At 39.7% G+C, this 23614-nt stretch overlaps 1 protein-coding gene across 3 annotated transcripts; it reads left to right on the top strand.

Moving 5' to 3' along the window:
- The first annotated feature begins 1165 nt into the window (after positions 1–1165).
- LOC121273163 (inositol polyphosphate 1-phosphatase-like) lies at positions 1166–23043 on the top strand. 3 transcript variants are annotated; one of them, XM_041180137.1, is made up of 6 exons: positions 1166–1419; positions 12282–12512; positions 13492–13552; positions 15497–15697; positions 20957–21128; positions 21517–23043. In XM_041180137.1, exons 2-6 carry the CDS (start codon positions 12309–12311, stop codon positions 22010–22012), a joined length of 1134 nt encoding a protein of 377 aa, XP_041036071.1. In that variant the 5' UTR covers positions 1166–1419; positions 12282–12308; the 3' UTR covers positions 22013–23043. The 3 variants fall into 3 exon arrangements, with proteins under 3 accessions (XP_041036071.1, XP_041036073.1, XP_041036072.1); XM_041180139.1 differs by having other exon boundaries at positions 1166–1477; XM_041180138.1 differs by having other exon boundaries at positions 1166–1612.
- The last annotated feature ends 571 nt before the right edge of the window (positions 23044–23614 follow it).

Genomic DNA, 23614 nt, shown 5'->3' with positions numbered 1-23614 from the left:
TTATCATTTGGTGGCAGCCATTGCTTAGGCCAGAGGGCTGAAGTAGACATGACACCCCTCATTTTTAGGCAGCCATCGGGACGCCAGTAAAATGTTCCCAAAAATGTCAGACATCTTTCAAGCACCCTCTGGACACTGGCCCCATTAGTTGGGCCTCATTGCATGCATTTTAGGCCCAAGGTCCAATTTCTTTCTGGTCTGCATTGCTCAGCAATGCCTGTGCATCACAGATTGCCACTAAACCCTTGGAGGAGTTTAATCCTTGTGAAACTTTGATCAAATTAGCCAATTTACTTTAAAGACTACAGCAAGTCCCATGTGAACACAATGCAGAAATATCATATGTCTAAAAGTTGGGATTATGAGTTCAGCTTTGCTGAAAGGATCACCCAGGGAGCATCTAGCCGAACTCAACACAAAGCAATGCTGAATTTCAAGAAACACTATTTGCTTATATGGAGGGTAAACACTTACACAAATTGCCCAGGCAGAATGGTCTGTTTCTGTGTTGTAACTTTTATGTATTTTAACTTCAACCAGAAGATGAATATTTTATCATTATTGAACCTGGCCTTGTGAAATTATTGTGTGCATCTCCACTTGTTGGAAGAATGAACGATACACAGTCATGTTCGAAATCAATATATCCCCAGTAATCAGGTTGGCCACAAGTCAACATTCCCACATGGTGACTTCCTGATTTCAAACATCATTAGTGGGAGATGGCAATCAGAGCCCTTTGTTGTTGTAACAGAAAAATCCCAGGTTCAATCTGTGCTGAATTAGCTGGTCTCAGTTGTGGATAGTGGGTGTGCTACAATTGGCCTCAATAAGATTTTTTTAATATATAGGAGCCTTGATGATTAGGCTTTAAAGATGAAATTCACACCCCTTCACCCATCTGCCCCCCCCGACTCTTTTGTAAATTGATCATATTCGTAATAAAACAATGCATCAGGAGATTAAGACTCATTAACTTTCATTTATATATCAAAAGTACATTTTTTTAACTTGCGATTTGAAGTTTATTGTTTGTGCCCCTTTAAAAAGGGATACTTTGTTACTTTTATCCTTGGTCATCCTAATTTTGTGCTGGCAATCGCCTCTAGGTCTTTAAAAAAAAAATCTCGTCCATTTCTCACGTTGTTGACGAACGCTAAGCTGCGCTAGCGCAGTGCCTGGACCTCCAGGAGCCGCTTTCGCACTCAACTCGAGGATCTGAAGCTTGCGGGTGGGGGAGTTTAAGCTCCAAGCGCAGATTCTCCGGCGGCTGAGCGTGGGAGCGAGACCTGGAGCTGCTATACGGAGAACGGGCTGCAGACCCGCGACTAACGATTCCGGGCCAAAGATTATAGTGGACAGCTTTAAATTCTGGATTGACAGCCTCCGGGGAATCCCTGTCTCCCTCGGCCAGCTGCTGTAAGTTTTCGGATCGTGTATTGAGCTCGTGTATTGTGCTTCTATCGGTGGACTGCAGGTAATGCAGATGTAATAGTGATGTTCCTGGAGCAATAAAATAAGCCAGAGGCCTGGATCAATGTCCGACCCAATCCCATTTCGACATTGAACTCTTAACTGAAGTGGTCCAGCAGGTCAGTCAGGGCAATTAGAGGTAAGCAATAAATGCTGGTCTTGCTAGTGACACCCGCATCTTTTTTTAAAATGTTCCAGTAATTACACATTTATTATAAATATTTCTGTCACATTTCACTAATCACAGAATCACAGTGCAGAAGAGGCACTTCGGACCATCGAGTCTGCACTGACACGTGAGAAACACCTTACCTACCTACCTAATCCCATTTACCAACACTTGGCCCATAGCCTTGAATGTTATGATGTGCTAAGTGCTCATCCAGGTACTTTTTAAAGTATGTGAGGCAACCTGCCTCCACCACCCTCCCAGGCAATGCATTCCAGACCATCGCCACCCTCTGGGTAAAAAAGTTTATCCTCCCACCCCCCCCAAACCTCCTGCCCCCTCACCTTTAACTTATGTCCCCTCGTGACTGACCCTTCAACTAAGGGGAACAGCTGCTCCCTATCCACCCTGTCCATGCCCCTCATAATCTTGTACACCTCGATCAGGTCGCCCCTCAGTCTTCTCTGCTCCAATGAAAACAACCCAAGTCTATCCAACCTCTCTTCATAACTTAAATGTTTCACCCCAGGCAACATCCTGGTGAATCTCCTCTGCACCCCCTCCAGTGCAATCACATCCTTCCTATAATGTGGTGATCAGAACTGCACACAGTACTCCAGCTGTGGCCTCACCAAGGTTCTATACAACCCCAACATCACCTCCCTACTTTTGTAATCTATGCCTCGATTTATAAAGGCAAGTGTACCATATGCCTTTCTCACCACCCCACGAACATGCCCCTCCACCTTCAGAGATCTATGGACACACACGCCAAGGTCCCTTTGTTCCTCACAACTTCCTTGTGTCATGCTGTTCATTGAATACTTCCTTGTCAAATTACTCCTTCCAAAGTGTATCACCTCACACTTTTCAGGGTTAAATTCCATCTGCCACTTATCTGCCCATTTGACCATCCTGTCTATATCTTCTTGTAGCCCAAGACACTCAACCAATCTTTGTGTCATCCGCAAACTTACTAATTCCAATCTTCTATCAGAAACAAGGTCACAAAAACAAAAATAGCTGGAAAAACTCAGCAGGTCTGACAGCATTTGCGGAGAGGAATACAGTTAACGTTTTGAGTCGCTACGACTCTTGGCGGAGGATGATGGAGTAATAAGTGAGGACAAGGGAGACCCTATCATGGTTCTGGGATGGAGAGGAAGATGTGAGAGCGGGAGATGAGCCAGACATGATTGAGGGCCCTGTCAACCACCATGGGTGGAAAACCTCAGTTAAGGAAGAAGGAGGACATGTCAGAGGAACTGTTTTTGAAGGTAGCATCATCAGAACAGATGTGACGGATGCGAAGGAAATGAGAGAATGGGATGCAGTCCTTACAGAAAGCGGGATGTGAGGAGCTGTAGTCGAGGTAGCTGTGGGAGTCGGTAGGCTTGTAATGAATATTGGTGGACAGTCTATCACCAGAAATTGAGACAGAGAGGTTGAGGAAGGGAAGTGTCAGAGATGGACCATGTGAAAATGATGGAGGGGTGGAGATTGGAAGCAAAATTAATAAATTTTTCCAGGTCCCGACGAGAGCATGAAGCAGCATCAAAGTAATCATCGATGTACCGGAGAAAGAGTTGTGGGAGGAGGCCCACAACTTTTATCAGAAATAAGGTGATTGACCAACGAAAGCTTGCTCAAATAGTGGAGCAGCTTTTCCATGGCTGTCAAAATGATCAGGATCACATGATGTCTCAAGCAGAAAGGACACAGAAGTAAACTCATCAGTGTTGTTGGAACGACTTAACGGGTTCAAGGGAGAAATGTGAATTTATGAATGCAGACCACTGCCTGCAGCGCCACGTCAGGAAAGACTCTGTACTGAAAGTTTGTTCCTACGCAGTCTCAAACAGTTTTAATGCATAGAAGGAGCACTATTAGATTTAGATTCTGTGAACCCAGCTGGCTCCATGCTTACATAGAAACCAGGAGCAGGAGTAGGCCATTCGGCCCTTCGAGCCTGCTCCGCCATTCAATGTGACCATGGCTGACCCTCTATCTCAACGCCATATTCCTTTCTCTCCATACCCCTTGATGTCCCTAATATCCAAAAATTTATCAATTTCTTTCTTGAATATACTCAGTGACCCAGCCTCCACAGCTTCTGTAGTAGAGAATTCCACAGGTTGACCACCGTCCTGAGTGAAGACATTTTTCCTCATCTCAGTCCGAAATGTCCTGCCCCATATCCTGAGACTGTGACCCCTGGTTCTACACTCCCCAACCAGTTAACATCCTCCCTACATCTAGTGTCTAGCCCTGTTAGAATTTTATACGTTTCAATCAAATCCCCTCTCATTCTTCTAAACTCTAGTGAATACAGGCCCAGTCGAACCAATCTCTCCTCATACAACAGTCCTGCCATCCCCGGTATCAGCCTAGTGAACCTTCGCTGCTCTCCCTTTATGGCAAGTATATCTTGTCTTAGGTAGGGAGACCAAAACTGCAGGCAATACTCCAGGTGCGGTCTCACCAAGGCTGCTGTACAGCTGCAGTAAGACATCCCTACTTCTGAACTCAAACCCTCTTGCAATGAAGGCCAACATACCATTTGCCTTCCTAATTGCTTGCTGCACCCACCTGTTTACTTTCATTGACTGGTGTACAAGGACACCCAGATCCCTTTGTACATCCACATTTCCCAATATATCACCATTTAAATAACACTCCGCCTTTGTTTTTCATACCAAAGCGTATAACTTCACATTCATCCACGTTATACTGTGTCTGCCATGTGTTTGCCCACACACACAACTTGTCTAAATCGCCCTGAAGCCTCCTTGCATTCTCCTCACAACCCCGCTCAGTGTTGTGTCATCAGCAAACTTGGAAATATTGCATTTGGTTTCCTCATCCAAGTCATTATGTATATTGTAAATAGCTGGGGCCCCGGGCACTGATCCCTGTGGTACACCACTAGTCACCACCTGCCACCCGGAAAAAGACCCATTTATTCCCACTCTCTGTTTCCGGTCTGTCAGCCAATTCCTCAATCCATGCCAGTATATTACCCCCAATCCCATGTGCTTCAATTTTGCCCACTTGTCTCTTATATGGGACCTTATCAAAAGCCTTCTTGAAATCCAAGTACACCACATCCACTGGTTCTCCCTTATTTATTCTACTAGTTACATCCTCAAAAATACTCCAGTAGATTAGTTAAGCATTATTTCCCTTTCATAAACCTATGCTGACTTTGTCTAATCCTGTTAATGCTTTCCAAGTGTTCTGTTACCACGAATTTTATAATAGATTCAAGCATTTTCCCCACTACTGATGTTAGGCTAACTGGTCTATAACGTCTCTCCTTTTTAAATAGCGGGGTTACATTTGCCACCCTCCAATCTGTAGGAACTGCTCCAGAGTCTATAGAATTTTGGAAGATGACCAACAATGCATCCAATATTTCCAGGGCCACTCCTTTAATACTATGGGATGTAGATTATCAGGCCTTGGGAATTTTTCAGCCTTTAACCCCATTAATTTCCCTCACACCATTTTGTTAAATTAATACTGATTTTCTTCAATTCCTCCCTCTCACTCGACCCTTGGTTCCCTAACATTTCTGGGAAATTATTTGTGTCCTCTTTTGTGAAGACAGAGCCAAAATATGTGTTCAGTTCTTCGCCATTTCTTTGTTCCCCATTATAAATTCCCCTGTTTCTGTCTGTAAGCCATTTCTGACATTTGTCTTTACTAATCTTTTTGTCTTTACATATTTATAGAAGCTTTTACAGTCAGTTTTTATGTTCCATACAAGCTTACACTCAGACTCTATTTTCCCCTTCTTGATCAATCTTTTTGTCCACTTTTGCTGAATTCTAAACTGCTCCCAATCCTCAGGCTTGCTGCTTTTTCTGGCAATTTTGTATGTCTCTTCTTTGGATCTAATACTATCCCTAATTTCTTTTGTAATCCATGATTGAGCCACCTTTCCTGTTTAATTTTTGTGCCAGACAGGAATGAATAATTGTTGTAATTCATGCATATGTTCCTTTAAATATTAACCATCGCCTATCCACTGTCAACCCTTTTAATAAGGTTCCCCAATCCATCATTGCTAACTTGTGCCTCATACCTTTGTAGTTTCCTTTATTTAGATTCAGGACCCTAGTTTCAGATTCAACTTCTTCACTCTCCATCTTAATGAACAATTCTATTGTTTTATGGTTGCTCTTCCCCAAGGGACCCCGCACAACAAGATTGTTCTCATTGCACGATACCCAGTCTAGGATAGCCTGCTCTCTAGTTGGTTCCTCAACGTATTGGTCTAAAAAAACCATCATGTGCACACTTCAGGAGATCCTCCTCCACAGTATTATTGCTGGTTTGGTTTGTCCAATCTATGTGTAGATTAAAGTCATCCATGAATACAGTTATACCTTCATTGCATGCATCTCTAATTTCCTGCTTAATGCCTTCTCTTACATCTCAGTTACTGTTTGGGGGCCTATAGACAACCTCCACCAATGTTTTCTGCCCCTTGGTGTTTCTTATCTCCACCCAGATTCCACATCATGATCTTCCGAGCCAATACTCTTCCTCACTATTGCATTGACTTCCTCCTTTACCAACGGTGCTACCCCACCTCTTTTCCCTATTTGTTTGCCCTTCCTAAATATTGAATACCCCTGGATGTTCAGTTCCCATTCTTGGTCACCTTGCAGCCTGCTTATGTTATTAATGCAGTTCTTCCTGGGTCTACAAGCTTTTTGCTGACCACCAGGAAATTTAACAACAGCAAAAATGCAAGGAGCTGGCTCACATAATCCTAATTAAAAGACAATCAATAGAGAAGTGGCTGAACGCAAACTGATAAGTGAACAGAGAGCTTCCTGAATAATACTTGGTTTTATACAGTTTCCCATCACGTTTGAGTAATCTTGATGCATATTACACAATGGGTTGTTTTGGAGTGCATGGCTTATTGTGCACAGAAATTCAGTAGCCAATTCTGCAGCAGCAACATCCCATAAATACCAATAAAATAGATGATCAGTTAATCTGTTTTTTGGGAGGTGTTGGGTGAAGCTGGAACAATGGCCAGGGTGTTGGGCAAGCTCTCTCTTCAGATATTGCTGGAGAATCTTTAAAGTCTAGTTGAACAGGGAGATGGGACCTTGGTTTAATATCTCATTGGAAAGCAATACCTCTGATGAAGCAGCACTCTGCTGAAATGTCAGTTCAAATTATGTGCCCTTGTTTTGTGGCAGCTTGAACCTCTATTCCAGACATAGGAGAGAAGTGGTACCAAACTGACATGTTGTCTTCTGTTAATGTTCAGATAATGTGACCATTCATTAGATCTGCCTGCTTGAGAACCGTGCTCTAGAATACAGTGGAATAGTTGGGCTGTAATATTTTTACGTTGAGATTTTTATGTACTTTAACATGTGTTTGGAGAACCACAATGCATGTATTGGAATAAATGTTATTGTGAAGCTTTTCCTCTTGCATTCCATCATAACTCCTCTGTTTTTTTTCCCCCCAACACACATGAACATATGAATTAGGAGCAGGAGTAGGCCAAGACTGCATCTTGGAATTGCACAAAGGCCCTTCACATTCAACTGCTTGTGTTGGCTGTAGTGCCCATCAGTGGCATCCTGGTGATCCAAGATTTAATAAATTTTCCACTCAGAACAATGTTTATTGGGTTTCATTTAGTTTGGGTCTGACTGAATTAGAAAGAAGTTTATATATTCAGGTGATTGCCTAGTGTTTGGACACAGTCCAGTTTTGGGGATAGCAATTTTTATATCTGAAAGCAAGTCAGTAACACTAGAGTCTTCACAGAATCTTTATAGTGCAGGAGGCCATTTGGCCCATTGAGTCTGCACTGGCTCTCTGAAAGAGTATTCTATCTAGTCCCACTACCCTGCCTCATCCCTGTAATCTTGCACATTCATTCTTTTCAGACAGCAATCCAATTCTCTTCTGAAAAACTTGATCAAACCTGCTTCCACCACTCTCTCAAGAAGTTTGTTCCAGACTCCAACCACCCTCTGGGTGAAAACATTTTTCCTCACATCAGTATTACTCTTTGCCAATTATTTTGTATCTGTGCCCTCTAGTTCTTGATGCTCTCTCTCACTATTTACGCTGTCCATGTCCCTCAGGATCTTGAATACCTCTATCTCAGCCACCTTTTCTCCGAGGAAAACAATCTGAACCTCTCCAGTCTATCCTCGTAGTTACAGTTGTTTATCCCTGGAATCATTCTTCTGAATCTCCTTTGTACTATCTTCAATGCCTTTACATCCTTCTTCAAATGTGGCACCCAGAACTGGACGCAGTACTCCAGATGAGCTTTAACTAGTGTCTTATACAAATTCAACATGACCTCCTACTCTTGTATTCAATACCCCTATCAATAAAGCCTAAGATACTGCATGCTTTATTAACTGCTCTCTCAACATGCCCTGCCATCTTCAATGACTCATATACATATACACTGAGGTCCCTCTGTTCCTGCACCTCCTTTAGAGTTTCTCCCTTTATTTTATACTGTCTCTCCATATTCTTCCTGCCAAAATGAATAACTTTTCACTTCTTTGCATTGAACTTCATCTGTCACTTGTCTGCCCAATCCACCAACATGCCTAGTTCCTTTTGAAGTTCAAGACTATCCTCATCACTGTTGACGTTTTCAATCTTTATATCATCTGCAAATTTTGAAATCATGCCCTGAATACCACAGTCTAGGTCATTAACATATATCAAGAAGAGCAAGGTTCCCAAGACTGACCCCTGGGGAACTCCACTACAAACCTTCCTCCAATCTGAAAAACAACCATTTATCATTACTCTGTTTCATGTCACTTAGCCAACTTCTCATCCAAGTGCCTACTTTCCCTTTTATTCCATGAGCTAGAATTTTGCTCACAAGTCTATTGTGTGGCACTGTATCAAATGCCTTTTGAAAATCCATATACAACACACCAACAGAATTGCCCTTATCAACCTTTTCTATTACCTCCTCAAAAAAAACTCCAAATTAGTTAAACATGATTTACCCTTAATGAATCCATCCTGCACTTGTTTAAGTGATTATTGATTTTTGTCCTGAACTATAGTTTCCAGAAGTTTCCCCACCACTGAAGTCAAACTGACTGATCTGTCATTACCGGCTCTATTCCTGCGCCCCTTTTTGAACAAGGGTGTAACATTCGCAATTCGCCAGTCCTCTGTCTAAGGGAGACTGGAAGATTATCACAATTACCTGTGCAATTTCCACTCTCACTTCCCTCAGTACCCTTAGATGCATCTCATCTGGTTCTGGTACCTTATCTATTTTAAGTAAAGATAGCCTTTCTCACACCACCTCCTTCTCAATTGTAAATTCTTCTAGTGTACCAGTTACCTCCTCTCTCACCTCGACCTGGGTAGCATCTTCTTCCTTCGTAAAGACAGATGCAAAGTTCTCGTTTAATACTTCTGCTATTTCTCCTGTTTCCGAGTCCCATTTTCTCCTGTTTCTGAGTCCCCTTTTCTGTCCCTAATTGGCCCTACTCCTTTACCACCCTTTTATTTATATGCTTATAGGAGACTTTGGGGTTCCCTTTAATGTTAGCTGCCAGTCTGTTTTCATGCGCTCTCCTTGCTTTTCTTATTAGCTTTTTTTTCCTTCCTCTGGTCCTTCTGTATTCAGCCTGATTCTCCATTGTATTTTCTACCTGACATCTGTTGACGTGCATTTCTTCCTTTTCATCTTCACCTCTATCTCTCTTGTCATCCAGGGTGTTCTAGATTTATCTGTCCTACCTTTCTCCTTCAAGGGAATATACCTTGACATTGCCTGCAATATTGTTTCTTTGAAGGCGGCCCGTTGTTCAGCCACCGTCTTTTCTGCTAGCATTTGATTCCAACTCACTTGACTCAGGTTATCCCTGTTCTGAATTGTTCCTTGCCCTCTTCCATGGCCAATCTAAACCTTATGATACAATGCTCTCCCACTGATATTTGATCCACTTAGGCCAACTCATTCCAGAACCAGGTCCAACAGCGCCTTCCCTCACATTGGACCAGAAACATACTACTGCAGAAAATTATCTTGAACACATTCCAGGCACTCTCGCCCCTCTTGTCCCTTTGCATTATTCCTTTCCCAGTCTATATTTGGATAATTGAAGTCCCCCATTATAATTACTCTATAATTCTTGCACCTCTGTAATTTCTTTGCGGATTTGTTTCCCTTCTTTCCCTTCCACTAGTTGGTCATCTATATACTACACTGATCAGTGTTATTGCACCTTTTTTCATTCCTTACTTCTAGCCAGAGAGATTCTGTCCTTGACCCCTCTGGAACCTCCTCTCTCTCCAGTACTGTTATGCCATCTTTGATCAATACTGCCACTCCCCCTTTTCATTTCCTGTCTCTGCTAAACACCTTGTACCCAGGAATATTTAACGCCCAGTCCTGCCCTCCTTTGAGCCAGGTCTCTGTTATAGCCACATCATAATAAAACCTGCAATTCTGAAACAAAATATAAAGTCTCAATTTAAATTTCCTTTCACAGTCATGATGGGTCAAATAGCCTCCTCCTTTGTTCTATGATACTGTTAAATGTAGCACACAAGGGATTCCTATAGCTGGCTCAGTTTGTTAAATGTAATTTAACCTGAAATCCCTATTGAAGTAAAGCAGATAAACCCCAATGTGCAGATGTCCGACTACAAAAATATGTAGGTATAACACAAGACCTGAGTTCAATTCTGCCTAGAAGATGGATAGGTTAGAATGAGTCAGGTTAATTGATGTTTAGTGTAATGGTGCTTTACAGATTAAATGAATGTGACTCCCCCATTATCACTCAAATAAGCACTTGCTTAACTGCAATGCAAGTTTTCTCAAGATCAAATCTTCTTGTTTTTTAAAAAATGCCACTTTGAGATGTGTTAGTAATTTCATTTTGGTGAAGAAGGAATACTCCGTATCCTTGTACTATTTTAACTTGGAAAATCATATGGTAACATTTGAGGGGAAAAAATAAAAACCATGATGGAAAATCTTTCAGTGGAGGCATTTTTCCTATGACTGTACAGGAATACCTGTAGTGGTTTCTGGTTAGGGCACATTACTGGTATGGTAGCTATTTGAGGAAAATCATTGCAGAGTGTGCAATAAATAATTCTCACTGACGTCCCATTCCCTATCTTGCTGTGTTCTGCAAAAAATTGAGTTTTATATATTCATAATCCCTGTTTAGATTTCTCTAATGTAGGACCCAATCACACCGAGCCTGCAGTACACCATATGTTAGTGAACTGAAATCACAATACTTAACCAAGTTCACCAATTTTCAATATCATGAAGAGTGACATCAAACTTTGTCTTTCAGCTGTTAACTAACCTGCTGTGCATTACCAATATTTTCAGAGAGGGGCTTGAAAATGTTAAAATGAAGGATATGCCTAATATGGCAGTCTGATATAATTATTCTGTTCCATACTAAGGCCTAAAGGCAAGTAAGGTATTGCTGTATTAAATCAGAAAGTGGTAAGCTATGTGGTTAGATTTCATTGGCTCAGTAATTCATTTAGTGCAAATCTTACTGCATTAAAGGGAACTGTAATCATTTAAATTGCTGCATAAGGGGTAATATCTGTACATTTACTCGGGGTGGGGTGGGGTTCGTGGGGGCTGGTGGCAGTGTTTCTCTTTTGATTTTATGTTCCATAGCAGGGAGTTCTGTGTGCTGGCCAACATTCCTAAAAAAATCAAATGGATTAGTAATTCACCTCATTGCTGCCGGTGTGATCATAATGTTACTTGTTCCTACATAGCAGTCACCTCAATTCAAAGTCAGGCACTGTATCTGAAGTGCTTTGAGATGTTTCTGAGAGAAGTGATAAGTTGCTTTATAAGTACACGTCTTCCTTTAAATCAACTCAACAGTAACAGGCTGGGAGCAAACCTCATGTATGAATTTTTTCTTCTACATATTGTGCGCACATACTGTCTGAGGCAGGACAATCTGGTACTGAATTAAAATATCAACAGCCTGATTAAAGGAGGGGAGATTTGCGTGGTGACTTGCAAGTCTTTTGCTGTCTCCAGTTTTCCCGTTTTCATTGACCAAAGGCTTTCACATGTGAGGAATCCACAGAAGCTTTTTCAGAAATAATGTGCTTTTCAAGAATCTCAGAAAACAAATCCTCTATTGGTTAACTCTTGAGTTTTACAACTGACAAATGGTCCTCTAAATGCTGAGAATTGGCCTGCTTTTACACTTCCAACCAATGATAAAGGCAAGGCTGCTCAGTACTGCCAACTGTGCGTGGAACATCTGTCAGAAAGGAGCAAATGATGAAACATTAGGATAACCTTTGAATCTGGCAGTTTGAGTTAGGTTGTTTTATGTGTAATAAAATTTTAGCTGCTGGCACAGGTGGGATCTGGCTATCAAACTTCATATTTTAAGAGATATGGAAAAATTCTTTCCCTAATTTTGCCAGGACTCCTAAAATAGGAATTGGGTGTCTACACAGCTGTAGTATCCTATTTATTTCCTTTAGTTTAGAAAGCCTTAGTTTCGTTAGAATTATAACATGTGGCTCTTTTTAGATAATAGGAACCTAAGTAGTCAGCATCACCTGCCTTAACATTTGTTTTGTTTTTTCTAAGCAGTGCTTAAAAGATTACCACATCATAGCAATGGCCAATATCCTAACCGCCTTGATTTGTGCTTCTGAGAAATCAGCAAATATTGCTCGAGCTTGTAAACGAGAGGAGGCACTGTTCCAGCTTCTGATCGAAGAGAAGAAAGGACCAGATAAAAATAAGAAATTTGTACAAGACTTCAAGACTCTGGCAGATGTCATCATTCAAGAAGTGATTAAGAATGACATTGCAGAAAAGGTACTGATTGTACCAGAAGGGCAGGCTGGGTGAAACACTGCGCTCGAACCATTTGCCTGGTTTCAAATAAGAGATCCCCTTTCTATAATCAGTAAGCTCAATGCAGTCCCAAAGTCACATGAGCTCACTGTCCAAAGCTTTACTCATTTAGCAGTGGTTCACTCATTTAGTAGTTCAGGTGGCTGACATTTGAAGAATATTCCACATCCTCTGTCGAGGGTCAGCTGCCCATGTTTTGGTGTCTCAACTCAATGAGCAAGTTGCCCCAAGAGCTTAAATAAAAATGGAATGGGGGAAAGATGGAAGGGAAAGGGTCTGTGTCATTATCGCAAACCCTTGAGAACAAGTTGTTCTGTTTGTGCTGTCATTTGCTGTGTAAAGATCCTTTCAAAATAAGGTCTTATTTTAAAGGTCTTAACAATCACATATTATAATTTTAAGTAAAAATGTCATGAGACATTCATAAATTTATTTTAACTGTTGGAATAATATCTCACTTGATCAGGGAATTGTGATGTATTATACTGTCCCCAGCGGCATATCTGACATGACAAATGGTTGCTGAGAATTTTTTGGGCTGCACCAGCTATTGGGCCTCACTGTAAATAAAAGTAGAGTCCTTTTTAACCAATTTATTTTTAAAAAACACTAATCTAACCTTTAAATTCCAAGAAAAACTGAATAATATATTGATAATCCTTGCAATGAATTGGTGAGAGTCTAATTTTAATTGGAGGGAATAGAACTGGGAGAACTCAGTTTTCATTTTTCCCTCAATGGTTCAATTTGGAGCTGGCCTGGAGAGAAGATGGGTTGATGGCCCACACATACTTATTAAATTATTTTGTTTTTAAAATGTGATTTTTTTTTTTTCTGGCTGCTAATTGCTTGGCTATCTTTTATATTTTATTGATTGTATGTTTAAATTATCTTCGTAACTTCCAGATATTTTAAAGTCATTATCTGTCTGTCAAATCAGTTTCCAGAACTTGCACCGCACATCGCTGGAGAGGAATCCAATAAGTTTGAAAATGGTTTGGGTATGTTACAAGATACTTAGTTATTCCACAATCATGTAGAGCGCAGTCAAGTTTTCAAATGTGAGGGAGCTGAAATAAGAAACAGTTGATGCTGAATCAGTTTTAAGTGAATGATTGTATTCACTTACATTAATTTGGCTTCCTTATGCTCTGTTTCAGTAACTACTTTATGCTGATTATCCTATCAAATTCCTTTTATTTTGATGAAAACTTCACAAAGTTCACAGAAATTGATAGAATAAAATGAAGGGATGTTGATATTAATCTTTTTTTTTTACTTTAAAAGTAATTATTTTCTCACTCAGATGTGTACATTGCTTGTCAGGTCATTTGTAAACTTTCTCCCTTAAGTCAGTACCTTAAGAAGAAAAGGAAAGAATTTATTTATTTCTTGATGGGGTATAATTCCAGGGATGGCAACAAGTGACCCAGGGCTTCCCATAAATAGCCACTTTTCATGCATGAGCCCACATTGGGATCACAGGAACTTTAAAAACATTTTCCAACAGCAGTCATAGGGCAACAACCAGAATCTCGTAGTCACTGTGATCTCCTAAACTCAATAAATCACCTTAGAGGAATTTTCCAGATTTTGTTCCCCTGAACTGAAGGTTTTTAATCTTTGATTTTGCCTATATCAGTAGATTATATAACTCCTGCCAGGGAGGAGACACTGGGATCACAATGTTTAGCTGGATCATAACTGGGACAGATTCGGTGGACCGTCAATCATGCGATCGTACGTAATCATGGCTGATTTCCAATCCCACCTTGTGAAGAAGCCATTGGGTAGCACCACCCCTTGCCCCACATAACACCTGATAACTTGGCCTAAACCACAAACTGCATCTGAAACCTTGCTAATCTCTCTGGCTCTGTACCACACCAAGCAATGCATTTACTCACTATAGCCATCTGGAAAGCATGAGTGACCTTTCAACTATAGTTTTGCAGGATACACAAGAACTCCATGCAGTTAGAAAATTAACTGTCACTCTGACAACTTTAACAGTTAAAATGGATGTCAGCATTGTGTAATTGAGTACCACTTAAAACTTTAAAGAAAAATCACATGGTGTGCTATTAGAATATAAATGCTTTATTAATATGTACAATATAATTTCTGGGCTATAAATGTTTAAACTGCAGTTGGTAACTTCAATGGCAGTTTACTTTGCTGTAATTTGGAGGCTTGCTGAGTCATGTTGCAATTTACTCAGTCATGTTGCAACAAATCTGTTGTGCTTTTCCTTTTAACGACTAATTTGCTGGGCAATATGATATGACTGCAGGGAGTGAATTATTTGGCATCTACTAACAAATTCTGAAACAAGTCTCACTCATATTTTGGATCAGTTGATATTATAATAAGAAATCCTTAATCAGATGATGCCAAACAGTATCTCGTAAGATTTGTGTACACACCAGATGTCAAGAATTGCCTGAACTTGTTAGTTCATAAATTTTAAGACCGTAATTAGCTGTATTTAATTGCCCTGTAATAATGAATTGCCCAGCTTTTGCCAAATAGGATTAAAGACATTTCCCACAAGTATCAAATTCATGCAGTTGGGAGTCACTGATTTACTATGAAGTTGTTAGCCAAATTGCTGAAACATGGAACAATTTGGGCAGGGTTAACCTTAAATGATTTATTGACTCATCCTTCATGACATTTCTGCCAATGCAACACTATCAATACAGGGGTACAAACCAGTATGTTTTAATTATACCATGCTTGTTTAGGAATGGAACTTGTGTATGCCCTTTTTGGCCAATGCCACCTACAAAACACAGTTAAATACAAGAATACTGGCACACCTGGACTATTCTGATCTTTTTGAATTGACATCACCACTTGAATTCTTTGGACAAGTCTGTTGGACAAGTCTGGTAAACTACAATCCAGCAAAAATCATACCTATTCCCTTATTCTCATTACAGGTGAAACCATTACTGTGAAAGTCTGCAAAACGGAGCAAGGGACAGCAGAATTGCTGAGTAAAGTGCTAGATGGGAATCTGAAAGCTGCTGGGCTTTTGGCCAAGTGTATTCACGAAGATGTTCGCATTGATGGTCCAGACTTGCAAAAACTAACAATAAGCATCCCTATTGACACCATAGGGATATGGGTTGATCCTATTGGTAAGTGAAGCCTTCAGCAAGAAGAAAAAACAACTCCCCATCCTGTAGTTAGCCTTGTGTATTGTTATGATCTCTGTAGAGACTGAACTTTTAAAGAGACATTCAAACTTCCAGTTAACAGCTGAAATAATGTCAAGATTTCATGTTTTAACACTTTTACAATAACAAATGACTAAAAGACACTATTGACTAAATACTATATTATTTCTGTAGACAACTTATACTTTAAACTACAAAAAAGAGATTCTCCATTTTATCACACAGTCGACGGTAAAGGCTGACTTGTTTAAATCCCAGAGGGAAACTTGAAAGAACTGTCATAACCAATTTTTGCAATTTGTATGTTTTGAGGTGCAGGCTTTAAATTCAATAGTAATAAGACCACCGAGTCTCAAGAGGTTTTTATAAAACTAAATTAACATTTATTAATTATAAGATTGTAAGCACACACATATGTCTAAAAATTACTATGATAACTTCTAAAAAAAAAATCCCCTAATTTACTGACTCAGTTACACCTCTGCTGAGGCAACAGTAAAACACAGATTTAAACAGACCCCTGGCAAAGCACACTGTGGACAGTTGCATTCAAAATTAGGTTCTTTCAGCTCTGGGTCCTTGCAGACAGTGGCTTGAGGGTTACAGGCTGGAGGCTTTAGATCTTAGAATCCCTCTCCTTTACCAACAGCCTTTTCTTCCTTTATACATATTTTCCTCTTTGACTGCAAATTCTCATTGTATCACTAGATCTTTTGAGCATAATCTCCTCTAATAAGACGACTTTCATAGCACCATTTTTATTAGTAAGCTTTGGAAAAAATAAACACAATGTTTGGCTTTTTCTGGCTGGTGTAATATTTCACCCATTATTTTGAATGGTTTATTTAAAAATGCAAACTGTCCCCTTTACACTTCACCTTGTAACTTCCCTATGTTTACTTAATTACCATTTCAAACCTACTTCTCTTCTATACATCAAAGCTTCCAGACCAGCTGCCTTTAATCCAATGAAGACAGACAGACACACACACCAATAGAACTCTATTTTGAAATAATTTCCAATAACATTATTATCTTCTTGACACCATTTAAATTATAGCTCGACCGAACTTCTCTTGCTGTGATTATATGTTACACAGTCCCTTAAATGGACAATCCATCCTCCAGGAACCAGTCTAGAATTATTCTCAACTCCTGATGGCTTGCTTCTTTTTTTGCTTTCCCAGCTGGGTAACATCTAATCCAAGATCTGCCTTTCAATGGGAGGGTTACACTGTAGATTCTTCCTACAGCTCTAAGCTATGTGAATCTTCCAGCCTCCTTTAAATCCTCTCGAACTCCACCTTCAAGCTGAGTGCAAGCTCCCACCCACATTCTGTATGGTGACTAATAGAGTCAGCATTTTCTCTACTTAAGGTGCAAGCCTGGTTATTTCTATCTCACGCTCTCTACCTCGCAAATGGCTGCAGATCACACAAGATAAAACTTTCCTCTGCGATATTTATGGGTTCATAGGGAAGCCTGTAATTTGATCTCAAAACCACTTCCTCTACTCTTTTCCCCATGGCAATGGGAAATATTAGCTTTGTATCTAAGTAGAAATGCTCATCAGTTATCCTTGATCCCAACTTCCTTTCATCTTAGAAGTAAATGAATGCTTTGCAGCACAACTGTTTACAACTCAATCCTTCTAACACTTTTCTGGGACTTTAGGACATTCACGGTATACTCAAACTGCAGTTATTGGCTCCAAGCGTAAATACCTTGCACCTTCCTTTAAGTAAAACAATCAGAACCTGCTTTTGATCTCTAACAATCAAACTACCCAGGCTTACAGGCAGACTGCAGAACAGGTCACATGACCCTCTTCATTTACCCCAAACTTAAAGACACAGTCCAAAAATATAATCTTATTATTTATGATATGGCAGATGCTGATTGCCAGGCTGACCAAATTCCAAAGGGAAACTTGGTCAAGTTATCACAACGATTTGCAATTTGTATATTTATTACAAAAAGGTATGTGTACTGAAATCAGAAGTAAAGATTCTACTACCACTTTGAGGTTTTAAATATTAAATTAAAACATTTATTAACAACAGAAAAGGGAACAAACACAAGATTACAGTGACACAGTTAAATTTAGTCTTATAACATTTCCCAAAAGATTTCTACTTAGCTAGACTCACAAATAAAAGCCCTTTTCCAGCCAACAGTCCTTATAGATTCTTAATCTATAAAACATCCAGTAATATTACCGCAAGGCACGCACTATTGCAATAAGAGAGGTATTTCACAAGCATCTCTCTCCCTCTCGCACGACAGGAAATCCAAGGCTTGTAATAAAACCTTGCTTTCTGGAACAACCAGACACTTCTCTGGGGTGGCTAGAAGCTGCTTCCTTTACAAGACTGTGCTCACACAGTATACTCTTCAAAATCACATGGATGTACAGCTTTCAATCTTTCCTGAAATATATTTTTCCCCTTTCATCTATAAACTCATTGTTCTTAACTGTTGTTTGAAAGTTACCTTTCCCAGAATCTAAAAATCTTTCATGTTGTCTTTATGGCCACCACTTACGGGAAAAATAAACTTAATAAAGCAAAGTTATTTATGATCTGCCAACTGTAAAACTTCCTTTTTTCTCTTGTTGAAATTCAATAGCTAAAAATTTACTCCTCATTTATCTCCTAATGCAAATTACTATTCATGCTGTATCTATTGGTGTCTCATCTTTGCTCACTCGTCTCTACTTCAAAAATGCCTGCTTTACACCGAACCCTTTGATGATTTAAACCTTGCAGTCCGACTGTCTTCAGTTTAATTAAATTAGTCAAACACACACAGCCCGCACAAGTCTGCTTCACAGTATCTCACAGTAATATTGAAAAAAATAATTTTCTTACATTATAAACCTTGCGATTGTAACACCTCCACTTAAGAAAATGAAAAGTTATCACCATAATGATGTTTTCATAGATATTATCCAAAATATAATAACTTATGATTAATTTATATACAGTACAAGTAACATTCTCCTCCTCACATTCTGTCACATTGTCCATTAAACAGTCCACCTTGGCAGCATCACAATTTTTAACCTAAATCAATACCCGTAACAGCTAAGTTTTAAAGTCTTTTTTTTTTTTACAGTGATTCTTAAATTCCTTCCTCAAATGGTAGAAGTGGTTTTAGTGCTAGTAGCTCCTTTCTCATGACAATTAAAGTCAATTTTGTTTTCATGTCCTTGGTTAAAAGGTGGTGCAACTGATTCAATCTTGAAAACTTTGTCAAGAACAATATTGCTGATTATTTGATAGTCCTTCTGGCAACTGAATACCAAATGTAAATTGTAGACTCACAAAATTCTGTCAATGCTTTTTACCCTCTGGATTCAGTATTTCCTTTGGTTCTTCAAAATCAGACTTCATTTTATCATAAGGATGTGGACTTTTTTAAAATTCAGTCCTTGGATTCTCTTTCATGCCTGTAGATTCTTTAAGGTCCAGGTCAAAAAAGGAAGTCCCAGCCAAACAAACATCAGAATTGTCTTTTCCATGTTTAAACACAGGATTATGAGAGTCAGCATCTTCTCTGCTTAAGGTGTAGGCCTGGCTACTTCTATCTTGTGTTCTCTATCTCTCAGATGGCTGAATACCACAAAAGACTAAACTGCCCTCTGTGATATTCATGGGTTTATAGGGAAACATGTAACCTGAAAACAGATGCCTCAACTCTCTTCCCCATGGCAACAGGAAACCCATTAGCTTTATATCCAAGTAGAAATGCTGATTAGTTATGTTTAATCCCAACTTTCTTTCTTCTTAGAAGTAAATGGATAGTTTACAGCACCACTGTTTATAACTCAATACCTATAATACCTTTCTGGGATTTTGGGAGACGCAGGGTCTACTCATGGTGTACTTAGACTGCGGTCATTGTCTTCAAGCCCTTCAAGCATAATTACCTAGCACCTTCCTCTGAGTAAAACAATGAATCTTCCTTTGATCTCTAACAGTCAAACCACCCCAGGCCTACCGTCAGGCAGACTGCAGAACAGGTCACGTGACCCTTTTACCCCAAATTTAGACAGTCCCAAAATAACATTGTGGACCTTATAATTGTAACAGCATTCACCATTTAAAAAGGCGGAGTCTTCAGTTTTGTGGAATCTACATGAACACAGTCAATGCAGCACTCATATTTGATAACAGAAATCTAGAGGAAGACCCAAGGCCCATAATGAAGATGGGGTAAAAGTTGCATGCGATAAATCAAGTTGATTTGTCTTGGAGGCACCCAGTCAGTGCAAAGAGACTCCCTATCATTCATTCTTATCCGCACCGCCACCACCCCCCCACCCCCCCAACCAAGGACTAAGGTCACCTATTGTAGAGTCAAAGGTTGCAGCACAGGGCCATTTGGCCCATCATGTCTGTGCTGGCTCCCTGAAGGAGCAATTCACCTAGTGCCACTCCCCTGCCTTTTCTTTGTAGTCCTGCAAATGTTTCCGCTTCAGATAATGATCCAGATCCCTTTTGCAAGCCTCAGTTGAACCTGCCTCCACCACACTCAGGCAGTGCATTCCAGATGCTAACCACACTTGCTGCCTGAAAAAGGTTTTCCTCATGTTGTCATTGCTTCTTTTGCCAATTACCTTAAGCATCCCTGAGTTAGAAGCTCTGGGTTAGAATCCCATCCCCCAGGACTTGATGACCATGCAAGGTGCATTTGTGGCATGGTAAAGCAGTTTTACTGTCAACCTGTAAATCCTTTTGATATACTTATGGTGGACAGTAAAAGTGGGATAGTTTCCTGATCAGCCAGAACCGTGTGGTAGCTGCAGCGCAACAGCCTTCCCACATTAAAGGCTCCATGGCAAGCGTTCTCGCTTTGAAGGACTGGGGAACTGCTAGAGGGAGAGAGAAAGAGAGAGAGAGAGTGTGTGTTCTTGATCTTCTCGCCAATTGTAACTAGAAAATACTCCCTCTGGTGGAAGGTTAAGTAAAATTTATCTTGGGGATGCTATGGGAACTCCAATCTCCTAACTGGGATTTTAATGGAAGAAAATAAAAGGAAGAAGAATAGTGCAACTGGGTGAGATTTACTGGGACTCTATATTTCAAAGAACTGAATGAACTTGGAATGACTGAAAATGCATTATCATTTAAGTTTAGTTAATTATTCTCGGTGTCTGAAGGATTTTTATAATGCATACATTCGTTTTTTTAAAAACTGCCATGTTTCTGTTTACAGATTCAACTAATCAGTACATCAAGGGACAACTTGAAGAGAAATTCAAAGATGGTATCCATACATATGGTCTGAAATCCGCTGCTGTTCTTATCGGAGTCTTTGACAGAAACTCAGGACAGCCAATCATGGGAGTTATTAACATACCATTTAATGAAGTGGACCTCAATTTAAGGTATTGTTTTTCAGTATTTGCTTCCAAAAGGTGGCAGCTATGGCACATGGCCAATGGAATAGTATTTTGATTAGCGAGAGCCTAATCTAAATACTACACCCTGTACAAATAGGTGTTGAGAGAAACATATCAAAACCAGTAACTAAACACACTTGATCTATTACAATTGGAAAACTATCAGCTATTTTTTTTTTCATGTTGTAGAAGGCCATCAGTCTGCTTCACTTCATCTCCAGATCACAATTAGCTGACATTCAAAGCAATTCCAGGGCTAATTAATGGAAGCAAGATCCCAGGGTGTAGGAGATGAGGTCATCACTTAAAGTGGTTCTTATTAGCTATGATAACATATAAAATTATTACTCTAATGCATGTTTGTTTTCTGCAGGTGGCAGGGGAAATATTACTGGGGTATTTCCTACAAGGACATCAATATCCACTCCGTATCAAAGCAGATACCTGTACGCAACCAACTCTCAATTGTCATGAGCTCAAGTGAGAAGGAAAGCATCAAGAAGGCATTAGCTCCTCTCTGTGGTGAACAAATGTACTATGCTTGTGGGGCAGGATACAAGGGCTTGTGCACTATCCTTGGTTTAGTAGATGCCTACGTCTTCACAGAAGACACTACATTTAAATGGGATACTTGTGCCCCTCATGCCATTTTAAAATCTTTGGGAGGAGGGATTGTGAACTTCACCAAAGCTCTGACTGAGCCAAAAGATGGAGGGCCTAGCAGCTTTCCCGAGCTCCAGTACAAGAAACCTGATGAAGGGGCAAAAGAAACAGAGAAGTGGGCCAACACAGGTGGCCTTATAGCTTACAGGTCCAGAGAGCACTTAGAGGCCATTATTAATGCACTCAGTTTAACTGTGGGCACTTAAGGTGGCATTTCACTTCACACTACAACTAAGAGAACTTGTCTCAAGTGCCTTTTTTTTTAAAAAAAAACTCACTGTACTGTCCCTACCCCATTTTTGAAAAGATAATTAGATTTGATATACCAAATTATTTTAGAATACAAACAATATACAGTAAATCAGGTGTACACTGTTTCCTTGCTCCATCATCTTAAACTTGTGGACATGAGAAATAAATTATTGTACAATAACTCATCAGTCTATTGCTATTTTTAAATAAAATTATTTGTATATGATTTCATTTTTCAAATCACCAACAGAACAATGAGAAGTTCTCGAGTAGTGAAAATCTGGCCACTGCTGGCTCTACTCATTCCAACAAATCAAAAAATACTCCCTTTGGTCTCTTGCCTGTAGGTCTGTCAATGCAGTTATACTTGGGCAAAATAGTTAATGGGTTGCCCATATACCAACAATGCTACATCTGTATGCATATGCCATGAATTCACACATATATTTTGGTTTCCAATCTTTTTCCCCACCTCTCCCGAAGGCTCATGTGGCCATTTTTCATGTGACTGTTGGCAGTTTGACCACGAGATCATAGTAGAGCCTAAAAAACGTTTATAAAATATACTATGCTTCATGTATGTGTACCACATGTAGATACACACACACACACCAAGTACGGAAACACTAAGTAGTGATCAGGAGTTGGACCCCAGCTAATTTCTCCGACTGCATGGACAGCAAGGCCAACTGCAGTGTCTCTGCTTTATTTTATGGGATGGGGTATTTTAATTCAACAATTTAATCTTTGTTCCTTTGAGTCAGTGTCAATCAGTGGTGAAAATGAAATATCTGCAAGGTGTTTTCACACAATAACTATGGCAAACGCTAAAATGGAGCCTATAAATACAACCAAAACAATCTGGATCAGTTGCAAGGACTGATTGCTGTCAAACTGACTTATGAACTATATTAGCTAATTTATCAAAACAGATTTAACTGTTGTACTGCCATTTTTCATGAAATTAAAGATTAGATGCACAACAGTTGCCGATAACTACTCTTTTCATTACCATTGTTTTTTATTTTTAGAATTTTTTTAAAAGTATTCCATAAGTAATTTAAGTTGAGAAACCAAGATGAAGACTCAAGTCTATAGTTCAAGACACCAAGGTTGGAAGTAGAGAAAGGGAAATAAATTAGCAGACACCAAGTTTAAGTTTCAGTTTTATAGGCCTTGAAGGGAAGGAAGGCAGAAGATAAGTTCCATAGTGTTGGAGGCCTTGGGAAAGAGAAAAAAATGAATGTAACAAGTCTTCATTTCAACAGTGAGGATATAGGGAACTGGACATGTGTGTAGAACATATATGTGCAACTTAATAAGAGAGAAAGGAACAGTCATGACCACTGTAGTATTTGATAGGTTGAAATAGAGGGAAATAGATTGATGTGACATGTGGACTACTGGAGTACCCAGACTTTGGGATTTTTGCCACTCCCATTCTTTAGCTGGATTTTCAGAAACACAATTGGGTTGTGAATTTTCTAAGATTCTGAACTGATATTTTCAATGAACATGCAAGTCTTGCCTTAAGTTAAACATAGTTTGCTGTATGG

The sequence above is a fragment of the Carcharodon carcharias genome, chromosome X, assembly GCF_017639515.1.
Source record: "Carcharodon carcharias isolate sCarCar2 chromosome X, sCarCar2.pri, whole genome shotgun sequence".
Classification (NCBI taxonomy): Eukaryota; Metazoa; Chordata; class Chondrichthyes; order Lamniformes; family Lamnidae; genus Carcharodon; species Carcharodon carcharias.
The sequence above is the reverse complement of the archived record's forward strand: the minus strand, read 5'-3'. Positions and strand labels throughout refer to the sequence as shown.

Bases quoted from the DNA above. Each gene is read 5' to 3' on its own strand.
- LOC121273163 (XM_041180137.1), top strand. From the start codon at position 12,309: ATGGCCAATATCCTAACCGCCTTGATTTGTGCTTCTGAGAAATCAGCA. The intron at 12,513-13,491 runs GTACTGATTGTA...CTGTCAAATCAG, and splicing joins AGAATGACATTGCAGAAAAG to TTTCCAGAACTTGCACCGCA. The intron at 13,553-15,496 runs GTATGTTACAAG...TTCTCATTACAG, and splicing joins TAAGTTTGAAAATGGTTTGG to GTGAAACCATTACTGTGAAA.